Source organism: Pollicipes pollicipes, unplaced genomic scaffold (genome assembly GCF_011947565.3).
Source record: "Pollicipes pollicipes isolate AB1234 unplaced genomic scaffold, Ppol_2.1 Scaffold_2555;HRSCAF=2994_pilon_pilon_pilon, whole genome shotgun sequence".
Taxonomy (NCBI): domain Eukaryota; kingdom Metazoa; phylum Arthropoda; class Thecostraca; order Pollicipedomorpha; family Pollicipedidae; genus Pollicipes; species Pollicipes pollicipes.
Genome location: NW_023596136.1, coordinates 44493722 through 44515380, shown reverse-complemented (window position 1 = coordinate 44515380; position 21659 = coordinate 44493722). Strand labels below are relative to the sequence as shown.

At 49.8% G+C, this 21659-nt stretch overlaps 1 protein-coding gene across 1 annotated transcript in view; it reads right to left on the bottom strand.

The window, feature by feature from the left end:
- Positions 1 to 6651: 6651 nt before the first annotated feature.
- LOC119101698 (synaptogenesis protein syg-2-like) overlaps positions 6652 to 21659 on the bottom strand; it is an 83149-nt gene continuing 68141 nt past the window's right edge. Inside the window, exons 14-18 of the mRNA XM_037225116.1 lie at positions 19394 to 19627; positions 15906 to 16069; positions 13102 to 13167; positions 9663 to 9896; positions 6652 to 7989 (exon numbers count right to left, since the gene is read on the bottom strand). Of these exons, the coding sequence (XP_037081011.1) occupies positions 7894 to 7989; positions 9663 to 9896; positions 13102 to 13167; positions 15906 to 16069; positions 19394 to 19627 (794 nt within the window). The 3' untranslated portion in view covers positions 6652 to 7893. The remainder of the gene's footprint in view (positions 7990 to 9662; positions 9897 to 13101; positions 13168 to 15905; positions 16070 to 19393; positions 19628 to 21659) is intronic.

Genomic DNA, 21659 nt, shown 5'->3' with positions numbered 1-21659 from the left:
CCATGACGGTCCCGCGCCTCGCAAGCGTGTGTTGATGTGGCTGCGTAGGAATGTAAACTGCAGGTGCGCTGCCAACCGACGGATTCATGGAGATTGCCCCTTTACTCATTCTGACAGCTCTTTGGGTGTTGTCGTAATGACCCCAAAAAGCACAAGAAAATAGACATGCATTTTGGCGAAAGTTTGGTATGGTATGTAATAGGTGGAGGGATTGACAAACTTGGGAGCGTAGCGTAAAGGGAATGTTTCACATTTGGAGAAATTTAAGCAAGCATGAGGTATTGTGAAATACGTTCACTTATAACTTGTATGCTTGTAAGGTGGGAAAGACCGCTCTATACAGCGCGACTTTCTTTCAGTAAACATGCTCCTCAATGCGTCATGGCTTGATTACGTCATCGTATCTTGCACAGCACTGAGAGCCAATTGACAGCCGTTGTATCTGGAAATCGCGCTCAAGAACGCCAGATATGCGCGCCCTACAATTATATTTTCCTGGCCTCAATCGCCGCATGACTTATGGAATAGCAAGATTTGATCGACGTCATCATGACGTCATAAATGCCAAGGGAAGTTTGAAATGTTCTCCCCGGTATACCTTCCATCATTTTCGCGAGCGTATAGCTCAGAAACTAGTGGGGCTTAGGTTTTGAGAAAGACAGGCTTGTGAACAGCAAAAAAGGTCTTTAAGATCGTTATGTCAGTTCAAACCCCTATATAACTGTGGAACGCTCCGTTTAGGTAAGGATCAAGACACTGCGATGAGGGGCACGACAGGCGACAGGCACCAAGGCCTTCTAATCGGTAGCCATGGGTGGTGCAGATCGTAAGGGAAACCACTTCGACATAACTGAATTGCCTTGAAGAGTGCATACAGGTCGCAGTTAATGCTGGCATTTTGTTGTATCACGCACACAAAGATCCACGGGAAAGAACGTAAATAATTTTTATGGCATGTTTTAATCCGCACAACTGAAAAAAAGATTATCTTTCACACCAGTGCAAATTGTAGCAAGAACGGGGCGACAGAAATTGAGCGAGGACATTAAAAACAACTTTTCTAAGAAATTTAACTAATCATGGGCTGACTTAAATAACGGGTATCCTCAGATTTTGGAGCTGATCTTCTCACTCCAGGTGTTTGACTTTCCTTGAGAAAATCAGCTTCTCAGGCTGAAAATTATTTCTTTTCAGTCTATCCATGAAAAATTCACATTATGGTGATATGGCTTGTGCATCAACGTTTACAACCTATCTTCAACACATCTCGCAGATGCTTTGGCTCTGGAAGTTGATATAGTCACCGCCTCCATTCCGCCAATTGTGTTCTCCCATGACAAGTCATGCATTATGCCAAAGATTGTGCCAGGATGTGGTTATTTGTTTAATCTAAAATATTAAGTGACATAGAAATGTCGAAGCCCCTTGCGGGATCTTGAACCTTACAGTATATTGAGATCCTGGACATTTTAAAGATGTTGTCGGAACGTGTTCGTGGACTTGGGAGCCATTTTATGTTTTCGATGGATGTTCTGTGGTCTGGTATCGCTTCTGAAGGTTTTCTGGGTCACTGACCTTTTGAGGAGATCCAGAAACATAATCCCGGTCTCTCCCAGTTACAAACCTAGAGTATAGATTGGGCGGTTCGATCTCCACCATGCAGTGCCAGTTTTTCACACACTTCACATTGCAGCCTCTCGCAGGCAAGAATCGCCCTACCTATCCCGGCCATCATCCTCTGCATCATATCCTATCTCCCTCGTTATCCGTTGAATATCCAGACTGCCACTGCCCCGTAAGTGGCAGTTTTAGTGTTTTAGCCCAAAAATAATGCACAGTGCCATTCGATACCAGCCTTAGCGATATATGGCTTTCACCGCATCCCTTTCTTCGAAGTGCGGCCACAACCAATGGGCAACTGTACAGCGCACGGTGTTTTACCATGCACATGCTCAAAGGACATTCCATGCAAAACCGCTTATTGCAAGTGGTCGACAACTAAAAACAAGGTGAGTGGGGCTACGGGACTCAAATACTTCATAAAACATGTACGTATAAACTTCCTCCACTTTCGACTTCCGTGTGCATTGCATGTGGTGATAACGTGCAAGTGAATCGAACAAGTTGGTGGCTGCATGAATATGGGCGACGGATGATCCGGCTATGTCACACCAATGACGCTTGACGACCACACCACAAGCTCATTACGTCAGTGCCCTAATCCAACGTTTCACATGATCATCAAGACCGGCGGAACTGGGACATTTCAGGCACACCGGAGGACGTCCTACAGCAGGGAAGTCTTGAAGTGCGTTCGGAGCGCGTGGGTTCCGCGCCAATTGGCAGGATGCTTGGCGTTTGGCAGTTTGGTGAACACAAAAAGGGGATTTTTCTGCCAAATTCTGCGCAGTGACGTGAAATTGCTGGAGCATGTTCCGTGGATTTTCATCACCGTGGCGGTCATTGCGGAGGAAGGAGTGTACAAGTGCAGTCGAAGATTTGAAAAGGGGTATATTTAGTGATTATTACCATTATGTTCAGGTCCTGATCCTCACTGAGACATGAATACACATTCATGTCTCAGCAGGGTTTGTTTGTAACGTTTTGGGTGCATGGGGCACTTTACATGTGGCGCAGCACGCAGACTGGCGTCGTATGTGGCGCTGTCTCCATACTGGCACACGAGGCAAGTGCGTTGGTGTTTTCCGCGCGGGATGCTTCTGAACGGTCGTGAGGAACTTCGTGACGTCACGAGGGTATTCCATTCCTTTCGAACGTCCTCTCTGTGGGGCGTCCCCCACTCATATGTGGGGTGTTCTAACATTTACATAATACAGCAATACTCAAAAGTGAAGAAATAGCTGTTTAACCCATTAGTAAACGCATATTGTTCCGCTGCTCAACTAATCATCTCTCCGGCCCAAACATATAATGGATGCTTATGGTGACCGTCGAAGTGGTGGACCGCAACAGACCAGTATAAAGGATTGCGCTGGTTGGTTATTCACGAGTAGATGAGCCATTGGTAGGGTGATATTCCGTTACGTATTTAAACTTCGCACGACGAGGCCATTGTTACACCCTCGCCCTACGAGGGCCCCCGACGACCTCCAATCAACTTTTGAATTAGAACAAATAAAGCCTCAGGATGAAAATCAGTGTGCTACTGTATTGCTATCAGTGCAATCAGTATTGCTTACCACTCGTTTTTTGTTCAAGGTGATTAATTGACCTTCCACATCACGCAAAACCTTAAGCCGTACATATCGGAAATTGACACGAAGTTTTCCTGCTGGTAAAATATCCCAAGTATATTAAAAGACTTTTTGCGAAACGTGCCTTAGCTTATGGCTCAGTTAGACTCACATTTGAGCGTAGTGGTGTCAGCATCATGCATGACGGAACAAATTCACTTATTAACTATTGGTATGCATTTTGTGTGGAGAAGACTGCTTCTGACAGCACTGTTTAGTAATCTGTTTAGTAAAGATGCTCCTCAATGCGTCATGGTTTGATTACGTCATCGTACTTTGAGCAACACCCATCGAGAGCCAAATGACGGCCGTTATATACAGAGATCGTGCTCACGAACGCCAGAAATGAGCGCCTCGACAAATTTATTTTTTCTTGGCTTGATCGCCGCATGGTTTATGGAATGTCATGATTTGATTGACATTATTATGACGTCATCAATGCCATGGTGACTGGAATACTCTCCTCAAAATACCTGCACCCCCCACCATTTTTCGCAGGCAGTGTAGCTTCAGAAGCTAATGGGGCTTATGTCTAATGATGGGCAGGGTCGTGAAGAGCATCAAAAGGTCTTCAAGATGGGTATTTCAGTTCAAAACCCCAAATCAATGAGAATCATTCGATTCAAGAAAAGCTGGCACCTGATGAAAAACAACATCTTTTAAATGATCTCCATTTCACTCTCACCATTGCTCGGGTTCTGTTTAGAATGACCGTGATCGCGGCATTTGTGTGATGCGACAGCAATAACATTTTGTCCAAAAATGATGGTTGTGGCACTCAAACGAAGTCATTCATGTTTACCAATGCCACAAACCATGAAATGTAAAATGTTGAATAGATGTTGTTACGGAGATACGAGCTAAGCTGCTGACTACAGCTTTCGGAGCTGTAGAGAATAGATTGATGTTACGTGCTAAAATGGCATTGCTTACATTTGCCTATGTACTATGTATTTGTCCTATGTTACTGAAAGAAATGGCAGATGGAAACAGAACAAAATAATTATAGGACATATGCCTTGAAACTTAATGACAATTGCTGTTGCGGGGAAAGGTGTCGCCCATAAGTCACACGAGCTCCTATCATCGCGATCATGAATTGCGTGCTCCAGTAAGTGTGAAAAACGTTAGACTGCATGGTGCATTGAGCGGTTAGTGAGACTAGGGCTATGCAAGTCACGCTGTTTCCCGGTCATTCCAGATGACATTGGCACTGATTCCGAGGTATAGGTGACATGTGAAACAAGCAAATTTAGGAGGACCTCTGCGCACCAACCTTGTGGAGGACCTCACAATAACACCTGCGTACGGTATGTTGCTGTGTTGATATGCAGGACCACCCGACAACTGCTGAACAAAATTGGGCAAAGCTTTGGTAATGCGGTTAGTTATTCTTGACTTTTTAGCATGACTTATGACACGTGCCATTGTTTTATACTCTATCTTCCCATGCAAGCCCGAGATGCTCCTCCAGTCGCGTCAGCCTGTGGTGCGCCTCGATTTGTGCTTTGATTCGGCTATTCATATCCATATCCTTCCAACATGCGTGACACGGCGCGAACCCTGGGCGCTTCTTCACGATGAAAATGTATTAATTGCACCGGCAAGCAGTGCGCCGTCTCAGTAAACATTATTTGATGGACACTGCTGGTGGGAACGTTGCTTACTGAGGGCACAGATCAGCATGCTCAGGCCATTACGTGCCAGTCTGCTTCTGGTCACGAGCTCTCAGTATCGGCAGCGGCCCTTATAGAAACACTCCGCCTTGTCAGCAGAACGCTGCCTTCCATTTATGAAGACTGCGGCGAGGCGCTAAATCCACAATGAAGGCTCCTCAGTCCGACACGAGCTGGACTCAAAACAAGCTTCGAAATATCAGAAGCCGATTCCGGCGCTGCACACGCTTGAGTGAGTTGCGACCATGCCGAGCTAAGGGGTGCCCGGTTTGGGAACTGCGGTCTTCTGATGGATGACAGCAGCACTCATTGGACGGCGGCTGTGACGGGGATGGCAGTGCTCCCCTGACAGGGCGTGACAGGGCATGAGCCTGCGGACACGATCTTCTGTATCCCTGACAGAGGTGCCCTCACATAGGCCTGCCCACGTTCCCGGGCAGACCAGACCGCCCGCTGACCCTTCTCGCACTTACTTTCCACCCTTGATCATGGTACTTTAACGAACGAACGTCTCAGAAAGTGTGGGGTGGAAGATGACAGTGCCCACTCGAAGTTGATTAGTTCTGTTAATTGCCACCTGATCAATGTTAAGCTTTTTTAGACAGGTGACTACGCATCCCTGGTCTACGGCTCATGCGCCTGAACGGTGATATTTGAATCCCCTCGCATCCTCTATATCATAGAAGGTAGGGTGCAATTTTGCAAGAACGGAGGTTTGTGTGTGGTAGTTCTGATCATAAACGCATGGTACATCCTGCATGTATATTGCAATCAATCCCCAGTGATGAACGGTGCACACTTGGACAGCCTTTCCACCCAGCAAGAAGAAATACCTTTTAAGCCCTTGTACAAAGTGCCAAACCAAATTTTGCGCTAGAAAAATAGCATGTGTTGCATGTGGGCAGAACTAGAACTTGGCTGTCTATGTGGTTGTGTAGTAGTTGGCTTACCTCGGTATGCATGTGTCAATGAAACACTGCAGGGATCAATGAAACTTGCATGCATTAGGAACAATCTGCATGCATCAATAAACTCTCTCTCTCTCCCTCTCCCTCTCCCTCCCCGCTCTCTCTCTCTCTCTCTCTCTCTCTCTCTCTCTCTCTCTCTCTCTCTCTCTCTCTCTCTCTCTCTCTCTCTCTCTCTCTCTATCTGTTTTCTCCCTCTCCCACTCGCCTTCTTTCTCTCGCCTCACTTTCCCCTCTCTCCCCTCTCTTTCTCCCCTCGCTGTCGTTCTCTCATCATAGTGGATTGCATCACAACAAAGACGCCTGTGATCGGGCTGGTGGGGCGGACGCCGTCGGCGTGCCTGAAGGCTTATCTTTTCGGCTATCCGAGTACGGCTCGTTGTGCTGGATGCGTCGTCCACGTGTTCACATCAGTGACGAAGGATACATTTGTACAGACCCGCAAGATGCCATCAACAAAGGTGATGATGCCGGAGACTACATGAGTGTGCGCTTCACCGAATGACAATTGCCGGCGCTGATAGATGAGGTTGGTCGGTCAGATGTGGCTGGATTGCTGTTGTGGTGGATTTATCATGTTAAAGCTCCTTATTCATGACAACAACTCCAATAGTTCCATTCATGTATGAAAGTCTGCCGTGATAAAGAGTTGCTGGCTTTAGACATAAATCAATCAGGTAAAATTAAGTGAAGTGACGCGTTAGGAAAGGATAACTGCAGTAAATGGCGCATCAAATCATTAATTTATTACGTAGAACGCATGCATCTCATTGGGCACGGATTGTTTACAAAATGACTGCCCCTTTCGTCTCGTTTTACCAATATTCTCAGCAACTGCACTCAGTTTCACTCATTACAGCAATACATCGCCGCAAAATAGAACACACAGGGTTTTACATGTATACAATAAATCCGTTCCCACAACAAGTCCCATTGCGGCTGGAGCCCGACGAAACATGTGATACACCTGTGTGGCACAGTTATCGCAACATTACAGGAGTAACTCCTGAACACACGAGCTGCTCAACGGAGCAGACAGCAGCAGTCCAGAGCAGCAGTCATTTATAGTCACTGCTAAAAGTGTTTGCTATGAAGGTTTTCTGATCATGCTGCTGCAAAAGATCCCAACGGAACGTCTGGGTTAAACATCAGTTATCCGGGATAACAAAAGGTACGAAAAACGAGTTCCATCGACACGCTGTGTCTTCTTTTGCATGACTTCAAACAACGTCAGTTTTGCATGGCATCACTTGGCAACATTTAACCACTGGAAAGAAACGACAAACTTTGATGCACGGCAGGGAGTCAGGCATTTTTATGACGACAGCGAGAAACTCTTTGATATCGCAGCAGTGGGGGAAACCTTACTCCGCTCTTCCACCGATAGTGTGAGCGTGACTGCCCCTTCTCAGGGCTTTATGGACGGAATGCATATTGCTCCCACACCTCGGTCGTCCAAACGCGTCACCAATCGGCCCATACTCCGGTCATATGGCGTGATCGTGTTCGGGCCCACGCGTCAGGAGCTCGCGCCAGAAGAGCTGCTCCGCAGGCTACCACGCGCCGTCTTCTGGCGCCCACTGAAGCACCGCCGTCGCACCCGCTCTCAGACAGCCCTGTCACTCCAATCACAGCTGGCTCACACAGTTCTCTGAAGAGACCGCACCGCTCGCCGGACGGCCGGCCGGCAGCAGCTTTGTCTTCTGTGAGTTTGCAGCGGCGCCGAAGGCTGCTGCTGCCGCCGTTTGCGGGCCGCTCACGCTGTCCGCAGTTGATCCACTTCGTCCACAGGTCACTCACACCGTTTGCAGGTCACTCACACTGTCTGCAGGTCACTCACACCACTCGTGACGCAGACGTTCTCCGGTCGTGGGGCATGTGGTCTGTGCGCGTCGCCACAGATCGGCACCCGCAGGCGGCGCCTCCGCACGTGGTCCACGCGCGTGGCTAGAGAGCAGCGCCCCGGACGGCGCCTCGGCACGTGGCCCACGCGCGTGACTAGAGGGCGGCGCTCCCGGGCGGCGCCTGCACCACCGTCTCGGCGCTGGTGGAGGACGAGTCGGACGGCCTCGAGTCAGCGACTCGCAGCGAGTCCTGCCAGACACAGAAGACGTCGTCAGAGGCGAGAGGCCTGCTATCCGGACCCCCGCCGCGTAGACGGTGCTCGGCGCTGCCCCGAAGCTTGGCATGTTTAGCGAACGTTCCACGTTCCATGAAATATAACCGTCTGGAATCCTATGAAGGAGCATGCGAAGTCGGCATAAACCTACACGACCACTGCCTCCGTGGTAATATTGCATGCATTAGGCAGAGCAGCGTCGCAAATCTTGTGGCGACATTTCCACAACTGTTCGCTGGCATCACAGTGGCAGTTGGGAGAGGTATTCAGTGAATTAATTACACGGCACATTTGCTCAGGATTGGTGCAGCATTCCGACATAAAACCTGACATCAACTGCATTGTGGGGGTATGCATTCCGCTGTACTAAAACAAATGTTCTGTTTCGTTGTCCGGTAGTTACTAACGGTCGTAGTTAACATCTTAGCAAAGGCAATGGAAATCGGGATCATGTTGCACTTAATGGTTACGATGCACTATGTGATCAAGTCTCACAGCTACGTTGATGCAATAGCATGGTAGAGGTGATGCTAGGGAAGCCCCTCATGCAGCGCGACGTCTCGTGGTGTTGTTAAATGGAGCGATGCACTTTGGCACGTACTCGGGAACATAATCGTGCTCGATGCAGTTTTGCATGATTACAGTTGATTCTAAATAAAACACCGAAGCTGGGTGATGAATAAAATCAGAAGGACTTTGCAGGGTGTGAATCAAATCATTACCACACCCGCGTTAATTTTGTTTTCAGACTCTGATCCTGATAATATTTTTAAAAAGCCGAATCAAGCATCCAATCAGCTCGGCTCAAATCAAAATGTGCAAGGAGAACAAGTCACCGCAAGTGTGACATGATACAAATAATACCAAACACTTGCTGCAAGTTTAGGGCAGTGGCTTCTGAACGCACGTTACGCGGCAGTCATGGCCATTTCCTCGGCAGTGACGGCAGTGTGCGTGGTGGTGGAATAGCGTCCAAAGTGCAATCTGCTCAAATAATGAGGCATATATGGCAACGAGGTTAGTAGGCCTGTCACTGGTTTGTTCTTAAAAATTTCTCTTGGGATATCACTTTGAGTGGCATACCATCGGAGCGGTTTGCAACATCGCTGATGACACCATACTCAAAGTAAACCCGGGATAAGAAGCATAGCCCATGACAGCAATTGAATACAGCCTGAGCGTTCAATGTTGAGATATAGCACTGTTATGACACCATATATATACATATATATATATATATATATATATATATATATATATATATATATATATATATATTGTTGTGTTCATACCGCAGTGAAGTACAGTCTGATTATCTCAGACAAAAGCTCATACAAGGGCAATCATTTCGTCTAGACAACTGACCCATACCATGCAAGCTAAGCAAGCAACGACCAACAACACGTTACCCCACTGGCGACAGCTTTGCATTCGTTCACTACCTGCGACAACACCTGGCTTCACGCCACTCAAGCATTGCAAGTAAGATCAGAAATCGTAACGTGTAACATCCAGCGAGCTGACACACTGCAAACGCACACAGAAACCCCAAGAAAACACACCGTAAAAACATACCATAAAAATGTCTACCAACTCACTATAGGGTCAACTATTAAGGACTGGAGAGCAGGCAGAAGGTGCGCTATACCGAGCTCTCGTGTGCTGCTGCGTGGCCCGGTGCCGGCTGACCCCTGTGACCTCTGGGCTGCGAGCCGTGACCCCAGCCATTCGGCGGTGGAATCGGTGGCAGGTGGTTATGATGCGAGTAGCCTATTTGTGCGTACGCCACCGGCTCGTGACCTTGACCTCTTGACGGACGCCTCGGTCGGGTCAATGTACCGTGCGGCAATGACAGCTCGGCGTACTGTATCACATCTTCTGGCTGAAAGCAGAAACAGTTTAGTTGAACAGACGGAAAATGAGACAGTACGTCATCACGAGGAAATAAAGCGGAATGAAATGGAAAGGACGAACCACGCAATTACAGCATCGTAGTTTTAGGTTACACTCCAACTCAACTGGGACTTTCGATTCAAGTTGTTATATGTGGAAACGGTTGCCTCAAGCGTTCCGAGGTTTTCGTGACATGAAAACCAAAACAAATAATTAAGACCCATTTCTTCCCATCAGTTAGTCCAAAAGCTTGGTTATAAGTACCACACTATCATCCTCAAATGGGACACGAACCGTCTTTTCATTATTTTCTGCAATCCAGTCGAGGGTAACTTCATATATTTTACTATTTTTTATTTTCCATTTTAGTCAAGATTGATACCAAGGCAAGCTCTCTGTAAAGACCCACCTATCCCGGATTTTCCAAACATAGCTATGTTGTTGTAACCCAAGGACCAAAAACAGGTCGTTCTGCTCTGAGGCAGTCTTTTTTGTATGAAATCAGCACACGACGATGGCGCCTCAAAGCCAATGTTTCACCTGCCTGTGGCAGTCAGTCAGGCTGCCGTGAATTACCGAACACACAGCCACCGCCACCCGCCAGTTATGCCTCAGCGGCAGTTTCACATATCCCAGCAAGGGGCCGCCATATCTTCGAATATTTGTTTCGAAATGTTCAATCCAAAACTTGAGATTCGGTGTAATTGTGGGACCCGCACCCACATCCAGCAGTGCTTGGTGCGTGAGCCCTGACCCACCATCCCACCCGAAGCTTTCAGGCCAATGGCAGAATTTGGCGTGGAAAGCTTCACGTGATGGTCGGTTGAGTGCGGTGTGCTTAAGGGAGGAATCAATTTAACGCTCTCCCATGAAAATTCTCAGGGTGGGTAGGAATCGAATCATCAGGTCAGCCACCTTATCCCACTCTGAAAAATACAAGTAGCCAAAAACCTTGAGTCAATTAGGATAATACAACTTTTAATCAGCGTCAAAGACTGCCCATGTTCCTCAGAGCAAGGACTATATTGAGGTTTGCGCCAAAATTTTCCATATCTGTAGACAATTGAATAGCGGATCGTTTGGCATCACAAATTTAGATGCACCTTGTAAGGTCGCTGACTTATGGTAGGTCAAAGTCAGGCCATGGTTTCAGTGAAGGAAATTTCTAGAGAATCGTTAAATCTGATGCAACAAGGGGGTGTTTGACGAAGCCATACATCTCTGAGACGCTTTATTAGACAAAACAAGTATTGAATGTTACGTTGACCTAAGGTCGGGTATGAAGGTCAGCCCAAGACCAAAACCAGCCTGTTTTATTGTTCTAGGATTTGCTGTATGGGATAGTTTCTGGTGTTCATTTCAATTTGTTGATAGCATGAACCGCATTATACATCTTTCATTGACTTGTAAGAAGTCAGAATAGGTCGTTGACCCAAGATGACCCGAGTCGAAATTTTGTTTTTAGGAGCATACTGTGCATAATCTTTGTCGCCTATTCAAATGCAGAACTCAGAGCAGTCTTGTAGTATTTTATCACCCCTGGGGGCACTTTGGAGACCTCCCTAGAATTTGACCTTGCTTGGCCTTATTTGAACTAAAGGTCATAACCTAGGGACCTCATACTTTGACCTAAGTGAGATCACGTACAGGCCAACACACCATGCAAATTTGATGTCTCTAGTTTTCTTAGTTGCCGTGATCTCAGGGGGAGTCAAATTGACTCCCCACCCGAGCGAAGGCTATCTAGCCCGCCATCCGGGCGCGTGCTAAACCTCCGTGTCTCGGCTTGAAAGACATCCGAATAATGTTCTTGTCCGAGTACAATGGTCTGGCCTGATCTGGACGTTCAGTAACATGCACTGGCTTAATGTCAGAAAGATGCAGAGTTATATTAAAACAAATCAACCAAAAGATCGGCTATTCGGCTATTCAATGTTCAGCAAGGTTTAATATCGCTATGCGGCACCACTCGGAAGTGATTCTGGAAACAACTTGAGGGAGCAATTGTATCTGACACCCTAGCGCTTGTTACCATGCCAAAATGGTCGGCACGGTTCGCCCTGCCTCTGACGTCACATGACCTTTGACGCAGCCACTGCTAACCGCCGGAAGCCATCCCAATCAACGGAAAATAGTGAGCGCCTAAACTGACTCGAACCCACGTGCCTACGAACCGGCGACTCGCAAGCGGACAATCTAACCATTTCGGATGTGGGGAAGGGCAAATGACTAACATGGTGCATTATCAGCCTTTCAAACTGAACAATACTAAACACGCCAGAATGAAATGAAATGGAGAGGGAAGTGTCAAACTAAATATATGCGCTGGTACTTTGCTGCGTACCAAAACCTAGTGTGCATGTAGTATAGTAGCATTACTAATGACTAAGTTCTATTTTGGCCAGGAGCAACCGAAGCCGACAGTCCGTAGTGGAAGCTTAGGTCAACTAAGGAGAGGTGAGGCCTCCTCAATGAGAACACATTAGATAATGCGTCTGATACATTGCCGGATGGTAACTGGTAGCAATTAATCGTCGTTAGTTTCATCCACGAACAGAACCTTGAGTACACACCTTACCGAGAGGTGACAAGCACTTTCGTGCCTTATGACCTCATTTTCGTAGCTGTTAACATAAGGTCAAACGTTTTTGGCAGCCTGCGACGGTGCTAGCACACAGGACAAACGCGTTTGAAGTCGAAAACACTTAAAGACAATGCTTTTAATTTTGCACATCGCCATATGTGTGGCAAAGTCAAGTGACCAAGTGTGAAATGTAATTGAATCGATTGCTTAACCCCAAGCGTCAGAGCAAGGAATGGACAGAAAAAGAGGCATCCCACAAGCGATCTTTAACTTTCACGTAGACCATGCTTGGTTACTTCCTACTGTTTTGCGTGTCCGACGACGTCAACGCCATCAAATCACGTAGCCATTTTTGTTAGCAAGACGTACTGAAGGTACTTGAAGCGCAAAGTGACGAGTAACCAGAACGAGCTTGGTTCTGTATTGTCCCATTTCCTTTTGGCACGGATGTCCCTAGAAAAAGAAGAATCCGTTGATGCCCGGTGAGTCGCCTGGTGCAACAGCGTGCGTTACAACGGCTATTGGCGGTAGCAGTGAGAGTGAGGCAGTGTGGTGCACGGCATACCGCCTGTAGCACTCATGCGGGAGCACAGACGGCACACACTCTTACTGCATCGTACGGATACTCCCGGAGCAACGGGACTCGTACTACACAGCCTGGACACGAATCATCTCTCTGAAAACATGAGGAGCATTTCAGATGGACGAGGTGCTTCCACTTCTACAGCCTCCAGCTCCCAAACTCTGCTATCAACGTTTGCAAACGACCACACTGTACAGTTGTTTAGAGCCATCGCACTTGAATGGGATAATGATACGGAAATACGGAGTTTTCCGGCCGAAAATATCGATATCCGTTCCTCAGATGCTCTAGAAATTGAATGAGTGCCCCACACCCAATACATTAGTTTTGCTTCAAACTGGAAATCAGACACATGGAGAGAGAGATGAGAGAGAAGAGTAGAGAGAGAGAGAGAGAGAGAGAGAGAGAGAGAGAGAGAGAGAGAGAGAGAGAGAGGAGAGAGAGAGAGAGAGAGAGGGAGAGAGAGAGAGAGAGGAGAGAGAGAGAGAGAGAGAGAGAGAGAGAGAGAGAGAGAGAGAGAGAGAGAGAGAGAGAGAGAGAGAGAGAGAGAGAGAGAGAGAGAGAGAGAGAGAGAGAGAGAGAGAGAAGAGAGAGAGAGAGAGAGAGAGAGAGAGAGAGAGAGAGAGAGAGAGAGAGAGAGAGAGAGAGAGAGAGAGAGAGAGAGAGAGAGAGAGAGAGAGAGAGAGAGATTTGATGTCAGAGATCATCACATATTGCAAGAGGTGATATCGTTGCATCCGGGGAGACGTGGCATGTCAAAACTGACACCTGACACCAGCAAGGGTCGTGCCTATGACTACCACAGCGCATCTATGGCTTTGTCCATGTTTCGGATACCTCTGGGCAGCAATCGTTCGCTTGGTTTGTTATATGCTCCGATGTGAATGCGTTACGTTATCTCCCACTAATCTTTTGGTAGCCCAGCCCCAGTCGCACGTGCACGGAGATACTGACCTCTGGCTTTATCTGAGCCTTTGCCTATTTGACTACAACTACGGCACGTCCGCGCATCTTCTTCACGGTGGGAAGAGCGTGCGTGCGCGTGGAAAACCCGTACATCAAAGGACTGTCTGGGCTTTCATAACCCCAGCTGGGCCGATTGTCACGCAGCGCGGCTAAAGGCAAGAATACGGACCCAATTTTTCCTTTTTGCTTCAGAAGATTCGATATCAAGCGACCATCAAACGTGATTACCCAATGACCCTCAGTATAAAAACATGGGGAAGGACTATAGTGCAAGGGTTCTGTATTGTCCTGTAGATGTAGGGGATGTTCTGTGTTCTGCGGGAGTTCTGTGTTCTGGAAATGTAGGGGGATGTTCTGCGGGGATGGAGCTTACATAGTGAAGTACTCGGCCTCCGCGTGTGGGCTGCCCCCGCTCGATTTCCGGCTGGGAAGGGCGCTGATGTGATGTGATGAGTGATCGCAGTCCACAATCAGAGACATCTCAGCCGCGAGCGCGCCTCGGAGGGTTGGGGGACGACGCGCGCCGCCCGACCTACTCCCTGGACTTGAGGCAGTGACTTGTTGGTGTGCTGATGATGAACATGATGTGAATTTATGCGCATGTCCAAAGAGACTGTGGATTGACCCCAAGCCGGCGTTACACATAGGTTGCGGTGTTAAACATATGTGTCGCTTCACTGTTATGTGTCGCTTCACTTGTTATGTGCTGTGTGTCCATTTATGTATTTCCGGTGGACGCAGGCCCCTTTTACGGGCGGCGCTCGGCCCCATCCGCACGGAGGCGTGCTTCGGACGAACGGACCCTCATCACACCGACACTGCAACTCGTCCGCCTCGACCAAATGGACATTGCCCACGGGGTCACGGGGGTCGAACGGGCACAAACGACCCGGACAGGCCCGTCCGGTGGCAGGCTTGACGACTTTCTGACGTGGAGCTAGTGAGGGTGTCAGGGGAGGCACTGCGGATTGCTTCAATTGCTTGCAACCACGCTGGCGTTCAGTGCTGAAGCCCATACACTGTATCCCTTGTGAGCGTTCGGCAGATGTCCTCCTTGTGAAATAACACGTGCGCAGGCTGTTGGATCTGATCGCCGTTTGATCGCCCGGCCCGATCCCCGACCGAGGGATCAAAGGCGCACTCTCGCCAGCAGCCAGGCCGAGCAGCCAGCCACTCTGCCTCTCAACGCTCGAGTCACAACACGCCTGAGCGCAACATGTGCCTGTCCGCATCCCGCTACAGCGTCGCAAACGGCGTGACGCAGCTACAAGCGGTCAGCGCACATTTGCCACAACTTCATCCGCACACAACTTTCGCTGGACGTCGGCTCCGCCACCTAAGCTGCGAGAAAAATGCTGGGCGTGGTATCAATTGTGGCTGAAGAGCGATGGCGATACAGCCGCTGATAACGGCAGCTTGCAGTCATCCTCTCACCGTCGGCGCACTCACTACCTGCGGACAGAGCCTTACCGAACGCGGCGTCCTGTGGCACCAATGGCGCCTTGTGCTTGATTTCACTCACTCACTCACCCACTCACTCACTCACTCACTCACTCACTCACTCACTCACTCACTCACTCACTCCCTCACTCACTCACTCACTCCCTCACTCACTCACTCACTCACTCACTCACTCACTCACTCACTCACTCACTCACTCACTCACTCACTCACTCACTCACTCGTTCACTCACTCGCCATCACTCCTGAGGCCTACACTGCACTGAGTCCGTAGCTGACATTTGCAGGGCACAACACTGGAATCAGAGCTCGCACCGGACCTCCAGGCGTGCGGTGCTCTCAGCTGAACCCAGCACGTCCGGCCACGCCAGCTGCCCCCGCCACAGAACTGAGGCGACACTCACGTTGTAGTGATGCTGCTGACAGTGGCCGGAACGTGGCAGCGTGGAGCTGCCGACGCCGCCCACGAAGGACGGCGACGGGATGTAGCTGATGTCGCCGGCGCGCTCGCCGCCGGACGGGCCGTCGCCGCCGTAGGTGGCCTCGATCACCGGGAAGCCGTGCTCCCCTGCCGAAGGAGGCCGCCTGTCACTGGCGCCAGCACTACGCTCGGTGCGCGGCGGGCGAGCGATACGCGCGTTGCGCTCGGTAGGGGTCGCGTGGGTGGTGCGTGGATGGGCGCCATGTGACCAGTGCAGTGGGCGTGTCGTAAAGCCCAAATTATCGCCCAGTGGGCGCGTTTAAAGCCCAGGTTATCACCATCAGCGTCATCGTGCGAGCAGCGCATGTGCTGCCTGCGGTAGGCGTCGCAGGCGTTGTGGGCTGATCGTCGAAACTGGTGGCTACTGGAAATAGGCGTGCTGAATCGTGTAATAAATTCGGCAGCTTATGTCATGGCCGTGATTCTTGGATATCATTCCGCTCCGCTGTTATTCGTAAATTGTATTCAAAATAAATCCAAGCTTGGTAAATGACTACCTCGAAGCAGTGAATGTCATTACACGCGTAGATGCAGCAATAACAGAAGCATAACATGTGGTATGTTAATGCTCTGGGCCAAAAAGTTGGCCACAAAAGCGAGGAAATAGGAATTAAAATAGCTGTGGAGGTTCTGATTCACGACACTTATGACTTTTGATACAACTTATATCTACAACCTACAACTACAACCTACCTACTTACCTACAACTTGATACAACTTTGAGCGCGACGCTCGGTAGTGTCTGGTGAAGCACCTGATGGAAATGTTGTGAACGCATCCACGCGCTGGTCTTCCTAGAGAAAGGTCACTAAGCATCCAACAATTGCTTTACATGTATCACCTTTTTGCAATGAATTCCCGTATCTCTTGAAAGCCTGCCTACGAACAAATTGACACGAGCTGTGCGGGTATAGCGAGGAATATCTGAGTGGCAAATAGTTTCCAACAAAAGTCTGGAGATAACACAACAGGCCTGAAACAGGACGGTCCGCTCCTTGACCAGTCCTTCTCGGCCCCCTGCTTTCACATATCCAACGTTATCCTGTCTTTACACTTCACTGATGCTTCCTACGGCCGGGAGAGTCGCATGTCTTCATCACGCTTTACGACGGGCACGGACAACGGCCGTGCAATGGCGTCCGCTGCAGCGGCTTATTATTTCCAAACACAACTGCAAAGCGAATGGTAAAACGGCACACCCTTGGATCACAAAAAAGCTGCTATTAAGAAAATGAGCGCCCTCAACATGTTTTTTGGTAGCAAGATTTCGGGACGCTGGGAGTTCTAAATATCTCCTTAATCAAAGGATGCCCATTATCGAGCAAACACTCAAACATTTACCCAGCTCCGATCGTGTTCCGTGCGACGCAGGCATAATAACGTCTTATTTGCAATTCAAAAATCCTATGTCAACTCGCAGGCGACAACCTCAGTTCCTCTCTGCTCTATCCGATAGGTCTGAAAACGCTAACTCTTTTCTATTTGCAGACGAACTCAGAATTACGAGACAAGAGCATTGTGTGCTTCTCAATGGCAGCTCACAGCCAATTTCCCTCGCTAGGCACCCGTAGCCGCATCAAATCCCGCCGCAACGTCCAGTGAATTATCAACTTCCACTTAACAGATAAGCAAAGGAACACGGCGGCACAGTTGCGCTGCGTCTCGCACACTACGGGCGTTTCCGCACATGGTTGTGACATATAGGCTTGCCGGTGTAATGGCCCACAGGCACGACAGCACAGCGTAATTTCGGCTAATGCCCATCGGACGTCTACACATGAAGTGAGCGGCGACCACTGCAGGGCAGGGTACGCGGCACCGGTCCGACCGCACGGCCGCCCGACTGAGGCATGCTAGCTGTCTCTGCATAATTAACCCAAATGGCCTCATCAGACGAAGTGTGTATGTGGAAGGGATGGGGTGGGGGTGCGGGGGGAGGTGGGGGATGTGGCGCGCCGAAAAGCTACAAGTCTTTGCAATGGCTCTATGGTGTGGGATTGTCTTATATTTTACGACGACGATTCTGCTTATTCTGGTATGTTATCACATATTATTGAAGTTAAAGTGGCATGGAACCACAAGCACAAACAAGGCATCAGTGCCTGTTTGTCCGACATGTCCTGCTCCTCTAAAGCACGAATAGGGCATCAGCGCCTGTTTGTCCTGCATGCCCTGTTCGTCTAAAGCACAAACAGGGCACCAGCGCCGCAACACTGTTCTGCATGCATCAACGTATCTATAAAAAGGTGTGAAAAGAATATTGGAGTGTTTCGAGGAGGTTTTCTCTCATGGGTTGCTGTATGTTCACGATAGCAAATTCAACATGCATGACTTTCTTGGTCGTTTTTTCAAGGCTTCGTGTAGTGTGCTGGTCATTTTTCTTCTGTCGACACAGAAAATGGGACCCAACAATTATTTTTAAATTATTTTATTTTCGAGAAAGTAGCAAAAGATCGCAGGCTTCTCGGAAACAAAGAAAATTAAAGCCGCGATGTGCTGTCCAGTTTAGTACAGCTGACTGAGCTCGTCACACTTAAAGAGCTCTGTTTTCATACCATATGTACTTGAATATTATCGAGCATTCTCAGCAAAACAAAAGTGACTCCCGACGGCAACATCTTTCGCCGAAGCAGAGCGGAAAAAATAGTGAACAGTGAAACAGGAGTGTGGTTTCCTATTCAGTCGTTTCACTTTCAGTCGTGTCCAATCCAGATGCTTCCTATTCAGCTGTTTCATATTCGGTTGCGTCGCCTTTAGTCCAGCGGGGGCTGGTGTTGGAATCTAGCGTTTCCGAGTGCACAGCGTGGATCACTGATACCACAAGGGAAGATGGTCTGACATGCTGGTGTCCCCCCGCTCCAGGTACCCAGCGCGTGTCTGCATGACTTCAAAAGGTCGGAGCCCTGATGTGACGGCGAATGTCTCCAGCTTCCTTTGCCTGCGCACCGTGTGTCTGTATGAGGACGGGGTCCTTACCATGTCTGTATGAGGACGGTCCCTTGCCATGTGTCTGTATGTTCTTACCATGTCTGTGTGAGGACGGTTCCTCATCATGTGTCTGTACGTGGTGGGGGTTCTTACCGTGTGTCTATATGAGTTCGGGGTTCTTACCGTGAGTCCGTATGAGGTCAGGGTTCTTACCGTGTGTCTGCATGAGGTCAGGGTTCTTACCGTGTGTCTGTGTGAAGTCAGGGTTCTTACCGTGTGTCTGCATGAGGTCAGGGTTCTTACCGTGTGTCTGCATGAGGTCAGGGTTCTGACTGTGTGTCTGCATGAGGTCAGGGTTCTTACCGTGTGTCTGCACGAGGTCAGGGTTCTGACCGTGTGTCTGCATGAGGTCAGGGTTCTTACCGTGTGTGTGCATGAGGTCAGGGTTCTTACCGTGTGTGTGCATGAGGGCAGGGTTCTTACCGTGTGCCTGTATGAGGTCGGGGTTCTTGCCATCCGACTCCGGCGCCGCGTGGGCCGTGTCCAGCTCCTTCAGCGGTAGGCCGGCGGTCAGCGGAGGATTGCCTCGCCGAGCCGCCGGCCGGCTGCGCATCCGGATCAGGATGACGATAATGATGATGATGAAGAGCAGGCCGCCGATGGCCACGATCAGAATCATCAGCACGGGCGTCACAGTCAGCATGTCGTCAAAAGACTCTGAAAAAGAACACATACCGTTCGCTGGGCAGGAAAACGATGGATGTTGACTGGCCTGTCTAGCGGACAGACATAAAGACAAGCAAGGTTCTCGTTATTCAGTCCACTAGCAGCCCAAAGCACCGTACCAATGCCCACTTGCTACCCATTTGTAATCAGCTGAGCTCAGGTTGTTGTATTTTTCCGGCACTTCAGCTCCAAATTAGCGAAAAGTTCAGGAAAGTTTTCACAAAAATCAGTCTGCCGCATTTATAGTGGCGGAAGTAGTGTAGGTAGAGCTATTTCTGACTAAAACAGGCACCGACAGTAGCATTGTGTTGCATTTTTTGAGACACCTGCCTGAAATTTCGTAAGCGTCTTACCCATACTTGTACCCGTAACCGTAATTTCCGTCAAACATGTGCCCATCCCAGCACGCTATACCCATTCCACATGGGTCATCATGGGCTCACCCACTTTGTAAGTTTACTGGTTGCAACCGGGTAACATAAGCATCCAATGGTGGTACGTGGCGACGAGCACAAAGACTCCGCGAGACGTGGATCCCGCAGTATCTACAATACAACGGTCACCGGGCGATACACCAATACCACCACCAATACCACCACCAATACCACGGTCACTCGAGGCGCCGCGGCACCATCCCAGCTGCAGCGTGAGCCGCTACCCCCGAGCGCCGGCATGCGCTGCCCAACAGCAGGCCTGCCGTCCGGGACAGCGTTGCTCCCCCCCCCCCCCCGCCCCTTTCCCCGCCAGTCTCGCTTCACGGGCCGCCCGGCTGAAACAGTCGGGCCCGGGCGGTGCCGCTGCACTCGGAGCCGCGGCGAACCCTGCAGCGGCGGCCTCATTAGCCGGGACAGGACTGCAGACCCCAATCAGCCGCCACCGGCGGCCACTCAGGTGTGTCGCTTTGTCCTGCACCTGGTCAATACCGATAGCTGCACAGTTGAAGCATGGGCACCAATGAATGCCTGGGCTGAGCCCGCTGTGGGGCGCTAGGGCGCGCATTGCAATACAAAGTTGCGGATTTTGGCATGCAAAGTGCAAAGGCGTCCCGACGAGGCAATAGCATGTGTGTTCTGAAGACAATTGCAGTATGAATAGACGGCACAGCGTTGGAATATATTTTATCCAACTAATGGCATGGAAATTGTTCTTTGGGAAAAGAGGCACACAGAAGGAGGGAGGCTGTATATGCATGTGCGTGGCAAATGAGAATGAGATGATAGATGTGCAGCAGACATAGATAATGGGATCATAGATCTGCACGGGCGGTGGACACTATGCCGAACGTTTCGTGCAAGCGTCCAATTACCCACTCAATCTCCCGACATAGTTAAGCACACCCCACCCGGTCCACTCCCTCGCCCCTCCCAGAACCCTTGAAGATCTGAGGAGCTCATCGAGGCGTACAAAGCCCAGGCATATCGCGGCCGCTCTTGATGTAGAAAGGCTTTGTTGGTTTTTCTCGGCGCGGACGTGGTCAACGAATCGCTCCATTGTCCGTCTGTGAAGTCCCACAAGCACGCGAAGCCATACAAAAGGCAAGAAAACCGTGCGTGAATCTCCAAAAATCAGGCCAGGCCGGCGTCGTGTATGACGTGATGTGTCGGGTGTAAGCCGACTTCCGTGAGTGACACCGGGCCGGGCGAGCTGGAAGGCGTCAGCAGGCAGCACGGCAGGCGTCAGCAGGCGGCACGGCAGGCGTCAGCAGGCAGCACGGCAGGCGTCAGCAGGACGGCATGGCAGGCGTCATCAGGCGTCAGCAGGCGTCAGCAGGCGACACGGCAGGCATCAGTAGGACAGCATGGCAGGTGTCAGCAGGCGTCAGCAGGACAGCATGGCAGGTGTCAGCAGGCGTCAGCAGGCGTCAGTAGGACGGACCGGCAGGCGTCAGCAGGCGTCATCAGGCGTCAGCAGGCGTCAGCAGGCGACACGGCAGGCATCAGTAGGACAGCATGGCAGCTGTTCAGCCAGCGTCAGGCAGCAGTCAGTAGGACGGACCGGCAGGCCGTCAGCAGGCGTCAGCAGG